Below are 14564 nucleotides of genomic sequence, written 5' to 3' on the forward strand. Positions count from 1 at the left end.
TCAACCATTTTGAAAAGTAGGTTGACGACATCCGCTACTCATTCACTCAGCCTATTGAGTCCACTGGTCTCACTCACACAGAACTACCATATGCCTTGACCTCTTTCTCCCCTCTCTCTAGATGACATTCTGAGACTAGTGAGGTCTGGCCACCCGGCAACCTGCCAGCTCAACCCTATCCCCACCTCCCTTCTCCAGACCCTCTCTGAAAACCTTCTCCTATTCCTCACTTCCCTCATCAACTCATCCCTGACCAATGGCTGCGACCCTCTGACTTCAAAATGGCTTTTGCTCCCCTCCTCAAGAAACCAACACTCAACTCATCTGACGTCAAAAACTATAGATCTGTATCCTTTCTTTCTTTCTTTCTTTCTTTCTTTCTTTCTTTCTTTCTTTCTTTCTTTCTTTCTTTCTCTCTTTCTTTCTTTCTTTCTTTCTTTCTTTCCAGAACACTTGAGCATGCTGGAATGGAATGCAAAACAGTATAACAGCTGAAGAAAGGAATGGAATGCAATACAGACTAACAGCCAATGAAAGAAATGGAATGCAATACAGTATACCAGCTGAAGAAAGAATGGAATGCAATACAGTATACCAGCTGAAGAAAGGAATGGAATGCAATACAGTATACCAGCTGAAGAAAGGAATGGAATGCAATACAGTATACCAGCTGAAGAAAGGAATGGAATGTAATACAGTTTAACAGCCGAGGAAAAGGAAGGCAATACAGTATAACAGCCGAAGAAAGGAATGGAATGCAATACAGTATAACAGCTGAAGAAAGGAATGGAATGCAATACAGTATAACAGCTGAAGAAAGGAATGGAATGCAATACAGTATTAAAGCCGAAGAAAGGAATGGAATGTAATACAGTAATAAGGCCGAAGAAAGGAATGGAATGCAATACAGTATACAGCCGAAGAAAGGAATGGAATGCAATACAGTATTAAGGCCGAAGAAAGGAATGGAATGCAATACAGCATTAAGGCCGAAGAAAGGAATGGAATGCAATACAGCATTAAGGCCGAAGAAAGGAATGGAATGCAATACAGTATTAAGGCCGAAGAAAGGAATGAATGCAATACAGTATAACAGCTGCAGAAAGGACTGAATGCAATACAGTATTAAAGCCGAAGAAAGGAATGGCATGTAATACAGTATAACACCTGGAGAATGGAATGCAATACAGTATAACAGCCGAAGAAAGGAATGGAATGTAATACAGTATAACAGCCAAGGGAAAGGAATGCAATACAGTATTAAAGCCGAAGAAAGGAATGAAATGCAATACAGTATGATAGCTGAAGAAAGGCTTGTGTGCAGGTGTGAAGTAGTTTGTTTAGGTGCTGTGCATATCACCCTCAACGTGTGTCTTCTCCTTTTCTACCACCAGATGATTCTCTGTCTCCTTCCTTTTCAGTTTTACCAGCATTATCTCAGTACTGACTTCATACCGACTGAGACTATGTATGAAACCCATGTTGGGAGAAACTTTTACAAGAATTTAGATTTTGCAGGAATAAAGACGTGAAACTCACACAACAAAATAAGTTTTCAGTAAAAACACATTTAATTGTTTGGTAGCAAAAACAGCACCTCAGGCAACAGTGGGAAGCTTCTTTGGGGTCCAACAGAACACAACAGGGAAGACATGCACTACTATCTAGCATAGCAGACATTTTAGACAGGTTGACCAAGAACACTGGTGCTGCACTGTCACATTCACACCCACTCTGAGCAACGCTTGTCATGGACAGTACACATTATCATCCATTTCATGCAACTGAACTCAGAGAATGGCCCTCTTTACAGTTAACAGGGTTGCAGAGGTTTGGACAGAATGTTCTACAAGTTGCAACTTCATTTTTTGCTAATTTCCTGCAAGCATTTAGTTTTAGTACAGAATTAGAAAAGGCATAAGACATACAGTATGAACAAGAAAAATATTCTGTGGTCCCCTTAAAATCTTTGGTTGGATTAAAACTGTTTATTGCTTAACAGCCACATTTATATTTGTGCTCATGTAACATTGTTTGCCTTTGACTTTAATTGTTACACTGTAGTGGAATGGTGATCAAGAGGGTAGACAAAAGGGCATTATCCAGCCGCTCAATCATCAACCACTTCGGAGGTCTCAGAGACAACTTTTCCATCCTTGGTCTCGATCATCTTGATGACGACACTCTTCTTGTTCTGGGTGGTGACGTTGGAGGTGCTGCCGCCACCGTAGCCGCTACCGGAGCTGTAGTTGCTGCCACTGTATCCACCGCCGTATCCACTGCCGTATCCACCGCCATATCCACCGCCGAAACCACTGGAGTAGCCACTGCTGTAGGTGCTGTTAGCACTCTCCATAGGGAAGGAGCTGTAGCTTGCTGTAAGGTGACACAGAGAGAGACAACTGGTAAATACAGGTTGGCTAAACATGAATATCATGGATGTTTTAAATGCACCACAAAACAGAAGGGGAAAAACACTGGGTTTTATTTTGACAAAAGTGTCTGCTAAATGGTGTGAGGAAGGCATGTACTTACAGCTCTGTTTGGAGATGTTGATGGACTGGATACCAGTTGCTATCCTGGTTGTGAAAATAAGACCAATTGAAAATGTTAGTTTCTGGTAATGTACAGTATTTCCATTGCTATATAATACTGTACTTTCAAGCTGACGTGTACTATTTTCAGTCAATATCTCACCTGTCCTCCTCTCCCTCCAGCAGCTTCCTGTAGGTGGCGATCTCAATGTCCAGGGCCAGTTTGACGTTCATCAGCTCCTGGTATTCTCTGATCTGCCGGGCCATGTCCTGCTTGGCTCTCTGGAGGGCATCCTCCAGGTCCCTGATGCGGAGCTTGGCGTCCTTCACCGCCATCTCCCCGCGCTCCTCAGCCTCGGCGATCTGGTTCTCCAGGTTTGCACGCTAACACAAGACGAAGACACGGCATGTCATCATTTCTGCTCATAATCAAATTGTTAATGCCTTTGGAAAATAGTATATTCTGTCAACATCACGTGAGTCTACATGTCACAAATCTAACACTTAAGATGGTACTTTATTAGCACTGAGAGTCTTGGTTGTGTACCTGTCCCTTGACGGAGTCGATCTCAGACTGCAGTCTCTGGATCATGCGGTTCAGATCAGCGATCTCTGTCTTGGTGGATCTCAGGTCATCTCCATATCTGGTGGCAGATGTCTGCATTTCCTCATACTAAACATCCAACAGGAAGAAAGCAGAGGGTTCGTTAGTCGGTGGTCGGTGTGGAAAACACGTGACTTTACATCAACTTTTTCAGTGTACTGAAAGGCTATTAGCAGCCCTGAACATAGCGGCCAAAGGGAGAAAACATGTTTAGCTACTATAGAGGAACCCATTACTATACCTTGCTCTTGTACCACGTCTCAGCCTCGGCCCGGCTCTTGTTGGCGATGTCCTCATACTGGGCACGCACTTCAGCCACGATGGAGTCCATGTCCAGGTTACGGCTGTTGTCCATCTCAACCACCACTGAGGTGTCCTTGATCTGTCCCTGCAGCTCACGCAGCTCCTGGAGAGAGAGAAGGAGAGAGAGAGAAGGAGAGAGAGAGAGAAGGAGAGAGAGAGGAGAGATTGAGAGAGAGAGAAGGAGAGAGAGAGGAGAGAGAGATTGAGAGAGAGAAGGAGAGAGAGAGGAGAGAGAGATTGAGAGAGAGAGAAGGAGAGAGAGAGGAGAGAGAGATTGAGAGAGAGAGAAGGAGAGATAGAGAGACCATAAAACACTTGGCCTATTACAGACAAGACTTTCAGCCTACCTCAGAGATGAAAAACCAACCAGATTGATTCCAGCAGTTTGACTTCAAAGTTAAGATGCCTAACAGATGTCAGTAAAACTGCAGATCCAGCATGAGAGAGAGAGACCCATTCCAGTGTATACAACAAACAACACCATATGCCATAACTCAATAAATAAAAGCAAAAAAACAAATCCAGGCGGTTGTTGGAAGCTGCCAACAACACATCTGGTTATAATGAATGAGTGTCTAATTAAGAACTGAAGAGTCAATAATATCTTCCTAATTAAGGACTGAATAGTTGTTGTAAAAATTTCCTAGCAGGTAAGGTAGATAGATGGAGTCAGGTATATTATATAAGGTTATGGCTTGAGGTATTTATTTTGAACTCAACTGTTATGGAGTAATGTAAACAGGAAGTAGCTAAGTGATGAGCTCAGTGCCATACCTCCTCATAGATCTGCCTCAGGAAGTTGATTTCATCTGTTAGGCTCTCCAACTTAGCCTCCAGCTCAACCTTGTTCATGTAGGCCTCGTCCACATCCTGAGAGGAACATCCACAATCCATATGTTAACAAGATGACAACAAGAGAAAGCCAGAAAAACTGATGGGATAAAATCTTAAGTAGCTAACCTTCTTGATGAGCACAAAGTCGTTTTCACACTCGGTGCGCTTGTTGATCTCATCTTCATACCTGGGGAGAAGATTGAGAGCAATGTTAGCTTTAGTTCAGATATGAATATATTCAACATTCGATTTTATATATTTCAATGTCATAATTGTAACTATTTATTATTATGGTATAGTAATAGAGTTAATATACCGTTTTCACACTAGGGGGCATGAGTGCTACGTTCACAACAACTATGCCTGGGAATCATTTTCTACTCTGCACTCTTCAATCTGGGCGGAGATTGTGAGGTGTTTCTTTATTTTGTGCTATTTCCTCCTGAGGACACAGACTGCAAATGTGCTCATATCATTTGTCAGGACTGACAGATTGGCGGCACTGGTGTGTGTTCCGTTGCCATGATGCAGCGATCTGTGTAAGCGAAGCTGAAAGACATCCAGTCATCTAAATGACTTTCACCTCCAGTCAAGTAAAATCTAATGTTTCCTCCAGGACATGCCAGTTCAGTGTAGTAATCCCTACGATGTGAAGAGAATGGACTGTAGTTGGGTGTTGTCCATCTATAGTACTGAGATTACACAATACTGGTGTGTCCTGTGTTACTGATTAAATCAAAAACTCCCTCTACTAACAGGCTTTCCCTGATCCTTTACTGCACCCCTCCAATGGTACTATGAACCTGGCCAGGCAGAGGCACAAGCAAAGTCATTTCTGAAAATGTGGCTGACGACATCTGCTAATTAAAGGCAGAGACATGAATAGCGAACTCACTTGTTCTTGAAGTCTTCCACCAGGCCCTGCATGTTGTGCAGGTCCGCCTCCAGCTTCATCTTGTCGTTGCCCAGGCCGTCCAGCTGTCTGCGCAGGTTGGAGATGTAAGCCTCGAACATGGCGTCGATGTTAGAGCGGGTGGTGGTCTGTCCCTGGAGGAGGTTCCACTTGGTCTCCAGCATCTTGTTCTGCTGTTCCAGGAAGCGTACCTGTGTGTTGTGCAAGAGGGGGTAGATGTTGATTCATTTGATAAGCACATTGATCACCAGTTTATCACATTATCACAATATATTGTTCCAATTCTGGACTTTTCTTTGTTCTACCATAAAAGGGCACCATAAAAGGAACATCGATGGTGGGTTAACATGACTCATCCATGACTATCCTCATGTCATCCTCATGTGAACGTTCTAATCCTCCAATGGAGCTTGTGGGGACGGCTGTTTTGAGGATAGACCTAGCAAGCAATTTATCCAAGGAAGCTATGATGTGCATCCTGACAGGAGGCAGAGGGGGGAGATGGAAAGAGCTGGGTATAGAGTTATTTAGACCTCCTCCATGTTTTTCCTGTTTTAAAAGGGCGCGGTCGGGAGGTGGGGCGACCGCCCGCCTGAGAGAGAATTGAGAGGAACGTGACAAAGCTAGACGGGGCCCAATCCAACCAACTAGAAGGTAAATATTTAACTGCAGTATACAGGTAGGTGTAATGGGGGAGGGGGAGAGCATGTTGGTTAATCTATAATAGGGGGATAAAATAAATAGATGGCTGTCAGTGGACATTGCTCCTGACTGAGCCTCAGGAATTATCATAAAATGGCTGCCTCAACTGCAATTAGATTAGAGTCAATACTTAGAAATAAGTAGGAAAGGGAATTGTTATCACAAGATTAAAAAGGAGGGGCCATCTGCAAACTATTATCTATTCCCTTTAGAAACATGCAGTGGTAAAATCCCTTTCTGATTAGTTTTGTTCTTTGTTATGTAACCAATCCACTGGTGTTAGCCAGAACATGAAACCAGTTGCCCTTTTTAAATATTAACCCAGTGGAGCAGGCTAGGCATGTGGGACAGATAGGTCAGTAGAGAAGCTATTAAGAAAACACCCCCAGGCATCAATTATACTAAAGCAATATGAAACATTGCTATCACTTTTAAATGTTATGTATTGATGTTTGACCGTGTTCCGATGTTGCCCTCCATGTTTTTGTATAGACTACCCTTTCAATTAATTTCATTCCATTGTTCAAAGACTTGTTAAGAATATAAAAAGTATCTAAACGTAACAATGATGGTGATGACAAAATGGCCCTGTCTGTGTTCCAGGAGTATGACCTTTTTTGGAGTGTCCAGCACACCCCTCCGCAGGGGCAGGGCCACACCCTCCCACAGGGGCAGGGCCACACCCCTCCGCAGGGGCAGGGCCACACCCTCCCACAGGGGCAGGGCCACACCCCTCCGCAGGGGCAGGGCCACACCCTCCCACAGGGGCAGGGCCACACCCTCCCACAGGGGCAGGGCCACACCCCTCCGCAGGGGCGGGCCACACCCCTCCGCAGGGGTGGGGCAGGCAGCCATTCCCAAGGTAAACCAGATCACTAGCTACTCTAACCAGAGACAGACATACCCTTCTGTAGAAACTCTCTACCCCACCCCACCCTGCTGCACTTCTGTTTTCATCATTATAAAAGGACAATTACTGAAAAACCATTAGATGTGAATTCTTGAGACCCCAGAGAAAACTAGCACAAGCAGTTTGCTTGACCACTTTCAGTCTTAGACAAGTCTAGATTTTCTTCCCTTTTCCAAGCTGATGAGTTTGCTTGTGCGTGTATTCAACCTAACACACTGTAACAGATCTCCCATGGCGTATACCAGCATTTCACAAAGTGGACTTTTCTATAGATCTTCTCCATTGTTCCACATTCATTACACAACAGACACCTCAGCATTGTAATAGCGAATAGAGATAGATTCATAAAATCCCACAGATTGTCTGTACTCTGTACTTCCCTTTTTCATTCAAAGTCTAAAGTTTTATAGCAGTTTAAGCTCATGGCAAAGTTCATTGTCACAGATATTGATAGACACCGATAGAAATACAGACAGACAGATGGACAGGGACAGTTTACCAGGACTGACCTTATCAATGAAGGAGGCGAAGCGGTTGTTGAGGCCTTTGATCTGTTCTTTCTCATTGGTGCGGACGATCTGGATGTTGGGGTCGATCTCCAGATTGAGGGGGGCTAGCAGGCTCTTGTTCACTTGGACAGCGGTGATGGGGGCATGAACGCCACCACCCATACCCATCCCCATCCCCATCCCCAGGCCCATGCCACCTCCATAGGCAGAAGAGCTAGAGATGTAACTGCCGCCTCCACCACCGGCCCCGAACCCACCTCCCATGCCCCTGTTGGCCCCTCCATAGGAGCTACGGGCGCTGTAGCTTTGGCGAGTGGCCCCCTGGCTGGGTCCAGAGTAGGACATGCTGCTGAAGCTGCGAGGGGCTGCCCCAGAGGAAGAGGACTTGACGGTGTAGCTGGTAGTTTTCCTGACCGACATGCTGGCTGGTCTTGAGCGGTTGGTGAGTGAAGGACACTGAGGGGGGAGATAGAGTGGCAGGCGGGCTTGTCTGGAGTGCTGGGGAAACCCGAGTGGATAGACAGAGAATGAGTTACAGCACTGGTTTTAAGAGCCTTCCCGGTGGGAGGGGCCAAAGGGCTAACTCTCATTGGGCAAGCCTCTGGGTGAAGGGAGAAGAGGGAGGAGTAGTACAGTGTAACAGAATACTTTTAGTTTCTAACACAAGCTGACCAAATTATTACCTGGCATTTGGACCCTGTTAGGAACAACATGGTGGGGGTAGGGCATAAGGGACCTGTTGGAGTGGACCTGTTAGAGTGTTAAAGCCTGAGGTGAAATATGATAACAGCTGGTTATACAAACTGTCATGTAGTTGAACAGGATCACTTCTCTACATAGCTTTACATAGTCAAATGTGTTACACGACAAGGGATTAGAAGCTTGCCAGTAAACCTCATGGAATATAGGTCAGGTGCAAAGCAGAACTCTTGCTCACTGCGCTGCTCTTTAATTCAGTACCTGATTGCAGACAGGTCCAGTTAGATACTGTACTGAAGGTGTGAAACAGGATGCCTTGCCTACCATAAACATAATGAGCCTGGGATACTCAGTGTTTTAATGAATGAATGCTGCCAGTAGGCTTGTCCTGATATCACAGACAACTTTTTTTATATAACTGACCTCATAGACGCTTTACACTTTTAGTTAAATAATCATTTTTTTTAACCATCATGCTCTCAATCAGCCAATGTTATCTCGCAGCACAACCAGTTATTTCTAGAAACAGGGACAACTACACCAACCAGCTAGGTGTTCAAGCTATTCACCCAATGGGTCTTGTTGTTGTGGTTTGGAGTAAGGCCTGAGGCTGCATGCATTCCTCTATGTCTCACAGCATGTTACAGAAGCCCATGTTAGAATATCATGGTTATAAGGTGATGATGGTTTACTGGATTGTGATCTACTGAAGACTCCTTAAAGTTGCAAGAAAATATACCTTTGTCCTACCAGATAACACCAATCAGATATACAGCAGTGCCGTTGTGCTTGTAATCTTGATTACCCACGGGGGCGACCCGTCATTCACCTGTTTTGAGCACCACCTGTTTAGCAATAAATAAAAATAAAATATATATATTTTGGGGGGGGTTGCCTGTTTTGCATGTTATGTTGGTATTAATATGTGTCGCATATCAGTTTGCAAACAATGTACAAAAATGGTATCATTGAGTCGTACAGTATACAAACATGGTCACTTTTTTTGCTTTCTTGAGTAAGGCAGCTCCAAAATGCAGGTGTTTCAGCCTAGCTCAGTGCTTTCTGTGGGGGTGGGTCAGCCAGCCGAAAATACGGAGCGTAGGGGTTGATAATGTTCTCTAGTTGCACCGTGATTGGCTCAGTGTTCTGTCACTCATGAGGACACTAGTCAGCTCCAAGTCTAAGGGTAGAGCTAGAAAATTCAAGCCCCTTTGGTGCTGCCATAGAGTTACATTAGAATGCCCATCCAAGAAGGCTCAAGGTCATTGGCCACAGATAAAATGATGTCAAATCACGTTATATGATTGGACTGATCTTGTCAACATCATACTTTCAAAATCTTAGCTAGCAGTCATCAACATGAATCAAGTCAACAATTTACTGGCAAATCCTTTTTAATCCTTGATCATATGAAGAGAAATTATGAAGAAAAACTATAGATAAAACATATCGGTGCTCATCGACCATTGGACATAAACATTACACAACAAGTTGGAAATCGCAAATTCAACAGTGAGTGATTTGGAAGAAATTAGTGTCTAATTGCAAGCATTGCAAAGCAATCAATATCCTGCTATTCAGTGGAGTGGATGTGTGGTCCAAGTGTAAACATTCAACATTGGCCGTGCTGTCAATCCAGCATGACTTCTGCTGTGTTCAAAACAACTGGAAACTCGGAACTGGGAAATCTCAGACTTCATTGAGTTCAAGACAACTGTGAACTCTGAAAGAAACAAGCTCTGACTGGGAATTTTTTTTATTGAACGGTATTCCAACTTGAAATTCCAAGTCAGGAAACCGGACTTCTTTCTAGAGCTCTGACCTGTAGATCACTAGCGTCATGATTCAACCTTGTTTTTTTCAGAGTTCCCAGTTGTTTTGAAAGCACCATAAATCCAAAGAATGACAGGCTGATGACAAAGTTGATGACAAAATTTGCCCAAAAAAGGACCGCCGCGCCACCTTCCTGTTCAAGTGAGCACAGCACAACAAGGTGAGTCCAAAAATGTCTTATATGCTGCTGCATAAATTATGTAATATGCCAGGGAGATATGTATACTGTAGCTAAGAAAGTAATACTAACTGTATGTTGTGTAGTAAGCTGTTAGTAGCCCATGTGCCTCACCTTAATAATTTGGTCCCTTTTCCCCTCATAATTTAGTCTACTGTTCTGACTTGGTGGTGGTCATGTAGCCTCTAGCCTGTTTTAGAGAAAGGTCATCATCGAATATTGTTAGAGCTTTCATTGTCTGCTTATATGCCCCCTTTATTTATCCTACGGTTCTGACTTGGGGTACAGGGAGAATACTGTAAGAAAGGCCCATGTTCTGAAATTCTGTCTCTGTACATTTCAAAAGTGCTGAACAAATAGTTATATTGACTATGTCCGTCCTAGCTCGCTCATTAAGTCTTATTGGATATTACGGATTGCCTCTTAACCGCTCGTCCTCCCCTTATGTCATAGTTTGTACATCTCAATAGTCAGTAAAAATCACATTTGTTTAAGTAAGTCAGCCATATCAGCAATGTTTTTTTAAAAGCCAATAAATAAGGCTGAATTAACTGTTTTGCTGCCAGACAAGGCTCCGCTGACAGTCAGGTGTAGCAGTGGTAAGGTTTTGGAACTGCTGTTGGGACTCTGCTGTTGGAAAAGCTTTATGTAGGCCCTAACAGTTTGTGGGCACTGTTTGTCACCGTTATAGTCCAATGAATGTTTTGTTTGGTGTTGCGTTGTGTAGTGGCTTTGCTGGCATACATAAACATTTTTGGGGGGAGTTTTCCCCACTAAGATTTACATGCTAAAATTGCCACTGATTACCCCAATTGTACTTCCTGATGTAGCAATATGTGTTGCCTTTCCACAACAAATACATTAGTATGGCTATCTAACAATTACCTGAGTATGGCTTTCTAACAATTACCTGAGTATGGCTTTCTAACAATTACCTGAGTATGGCTATCTAACAATTACCTGAGTATGGCTATCTAACAATTACCTGAGTATGGCTATCTAACAGTTACCTGAGTATGGCTATCTAACAGTTACCTGAGTATGGCTTTCTAACAATTACCTGAGTATGGCTATCTAACAGTTACCTGAGTATGGCTATCTAACAGTTACCTGAGTATGGCTATCTAACAATTACCTGAGTATGGCTATCTAACAGTTACCTGAGTATGGCTATCTAACAATTACCTGAGTATGGCTATCTAACAATTACCTGAGTATGGCTATCTAACAATTACCTGAGTATGGCTATCTAACAATTACCTGAGTATGGCTATCTAACAATTACCTGAGTATGGCTATCTAACAATTACCTGAGTATGGCTATCTAACAATTACCTGAGTATGGCTATCTAACAGTTACCTGAGTATGGCTATCTAACAGTTACCTGAGTATGGCTATCTAACAATTACCTGAGTATGGCTATCTAACAATTACCTGAGTATGGCTATCTAACAGTTACCTGAGTATGGCTTTCTAACAATTACCTGAGTATGGCTATCTAACAGTTACCTGAGTATGGCTATCTAACAGTTACCTGAGTATGGCTATCTAACAGTTACCTGAGTATGGCTATCTAACAATTACCTGAGTATGGCTATCTAACAATTACCTGAGTATGGCTATCTAACAGTTACCTGAGTATGGCTATCTAACAGTTACCTGAGTATGGCTATCTAACAATTACCTGAGTATGGCTATCTAACAGTTACCTGAGTATGGCTATCTAACAATTACCTGAGTATGGCTATCTAACAATTACCTGAGTATGGCTATCTAACAATTACCTGAGTATGGCTATCTAACAATTACCTGAGTATGGCTATCTAACAATTACCTGAGTATGGCTATCTAACAATTACCTGAGTATGGCTATCTAACAGTTACCTGAGTATGGCTATCTAACAATTACCTGAGTATGGCTATCTAACAATTACCTGAGTATGGCTATCTAACAGTTACCTGAGTATGGCTATCTAACAATTACCTGAGTATGGCTATCTAACAGTTACCTGAGTATGGCTATCTAACAATTACCTGAGTATGGCTATCTAACAGTTACCTGAGTATGGCTATCTAACAATTACCTGAGTATGGCTATCTAACAGTTACCTGAGTATGGCTATCTAACAATTACCTGAGTATGGCTATCTAACAGTTACCTGAGTATGGCTATCTAACAATTACCTGAGTATGGCTGTCTAACAATTACCTGAGTATGGCTATCTAACAATTACCTGAGTATGGCTATCTAACAATTACCTGAGTATGGCTATCTAACAGTTACCTGAGTATGGCTATCTAACAATTACCTGAGTATGGCTATCTTTTGAGCATGAAAATTCCAGCATTTTTTATCAGGGTATATATCATGCCAAGAGAGGCTATCATTTGGCTACTGGTTTTACATATGTTTCTGTTGGGTGTGATCATTTGTGATAATGCTTTTTATTACTTACCAAGTACACAATGCCCTGGCACTGTTGCCCCTCCTCACCTTTCCTCTCCATTCTCAGAGAGTGAGTCACGACTCCTTGAGCCAAACACTTCATCCTCTCTCCATCCCCTCTTGTCCCGCCAACGGATCTCTTGTCCTTGTTATTGCCATGGCAACCTTGAGAAATACATTATGGGTAACTCTCTCACTCACTTGAAATAGATCCAAGTATGTGAGCTGTGTGACTGTAATACTGTGAGCTGTGTGACTGTAATGCTGTGAGCTGTGTGACTGTAATGCTGTGAGCTGTGTGACTGCAATGCTGTGAGCTGTGTGACTGTAATTATGTGAGCTGTGTGACTGCAATGCTGTGAGCTGTGTGACTGCAATGCTGTGTGCTGTGTGACTGTAATGCTGTGAGCTGTGTGACTGTAATGCTGTGAGCTGTGTGACTGTAATACTGTGAGCTGTGTGACTGCAATGCTGTGAGCTGTGTGACTGCATTGCTGTGAGCTGTGTGACTGTAATGCTGTGAGCTGTGTGACTGTAATGCTGTGAGCTGTGTGACTGTAATGCTGTGAGCTGTGTGACTGTAATGCTGTGAGCTGTGTGACTGTAATACTGTGAGCTGTGTGACTGCAATGCTGTGAGCTGTGTGACTGTATTGCTGTGAGCTGTGTGACTGTAATGCTGTGAGCTGTGTGACTGTAATGCTGTGAGCTGTGTGACTGCAATGCTGTGAGCTGTGTGACTGTATTGCTGTGAGCTGTGTGACTGTAATGCTGTGAGCTGTGTGACTGTAATGCTTTGTGATCTGTGTGACTGTAATGCTGTGAGCTGTGTGACTGTATTGCTGTGAGCTGTGTGACTGTAATGCTGTGAGCTGTGTGACTGTAATGCTTTGTGATCTGTGTGACTGTAATGCTGTGAGCTGTGTGACTGTAATGCTTTGTGATCTGTGTGACTGTAATGCTGTGAGCTGTGTGACTGTAATGCTGTGAGCTGTGTGATTGTAATGCTCTCAGAAATATGTGCTGCTGAGTGACAATATCGGCACGCTGTTGTCAATGCATGAGACAGAAATGTGTGATATTTATACAAACTCCTCCTTATAACACACTGTTGGGCACAAACTACTAGTGACCCTATTGCTATCAAAACAGTTGACCGATTGGTTCCAAATTTGGACTCAAAGGTGTCAGTCAAGTATTAATGGGAACAACACTTATCTACTTATCTACAGTCTGTCCCTCCCCATCCAGTGCACGTCAAGATGATTACTTCATCAACTGTGTTTACATGTTGCCTTATGCTGGTATCTATTAGCCATCACCTCCTGCGTTACTGAAGAGTCAACTCATTTTAATTGATGTGGCGTGGTCGTTTTACACACATACCAGTTTACACAGAGATGATTGTATTGATGGGCCTTTAAGCTCTGTGTGGCAGTTACACATATCTTTCTCAACCTTTGACCCCCCCAGAAAGACCTAGAAAGGGTGTGTCTGGGTCTGGTTGTGGCTGAGTGTGTTTCAGAATTTATGCATCTCCCACGTGTCACGAGTGTTTTTAGTCCAATGAAGTGGTTTAGAATCAGGGGGTGGAGATTGAATCATCACTACCTTCCTCGTTAGCAAAATAACTCACATATTATTCATTTGTTTACTCCTTTTTGTGGAAAAGTTTTGACATATTTAGAAGGACTGATTCACTTATGGAGCTTTCATAAGCGTTCTTCTTTAGTGAGGATATGAAATGCACAGCGGTAAAATATCTGTTTTCATGCAAAGCCCACATCATTTTCCAGTTACTTTTTAAATTTAAGCAGTTACAGTTACTAGTTACCTGTCCAAAATTGGAATCAGTAACGTAACTTTTGGATTACCCAAACTCTTTAATGTAATCTGATTAATTCCCCTTTACATAGCTGGCCATACATCGATGTTGCATTTTACTTTACAGGTTGGTGATGTAGGTTTCTTCCCATTGCTTTCTACTACAGATAATAATATGATTACACTATATCTATACAATAAAAACCTAAATCTGTCAGATTCACAGTCTTAATACTCCTTGATCTTCAAGAATAGAATTTGGAAATATGGAAATA

At 42.9% G+C, this 14564-nt stretch overlaps 1 protein-coding gene across 1 annotated transcript; it reads right to left on the bottom strand.

The window, feature by feature from the left end:
• Positions 1 to 1548: 1548 nt before the first annotated feature.
• Positions 1549 to 7817, bottom strand: k2c8 (Keratin, type II cytoskeletal 8). Its single transcript, NM_001140215.1, is given in 9 exon segments — positions 1549 to 2376; positions 2536 to 2579; positions 2698 to 2918; positions 3082 to 3207; positions 3380 to 3544; positions 4216 to 4311; positions 4402 to 4462; positions 5171 to 5379; positions 7310 to 7817. Coding segments are annotated over 9 exon segments (1608 nt in total). The 5' UTR covers positions 7730 to 7817; the 3' UTR covers positions 1549 to 2110.
• Positions 7818 to 14564: the final 6747 nt, after the last annotated feature.

The sequence above is a fragment of the Salmo salar genome, chromosome ssa15, assembly GCF_905237065.1.
Source record: "Salmo salar chromosome ssa15, Ssal_v3.1, whole genome shotgun sequence".
NCBI lineage: Eukaryota > Metazoa > Chordata > Actinopteri > Salmoniformes > Salmonidae > Salmo > Salmo salar.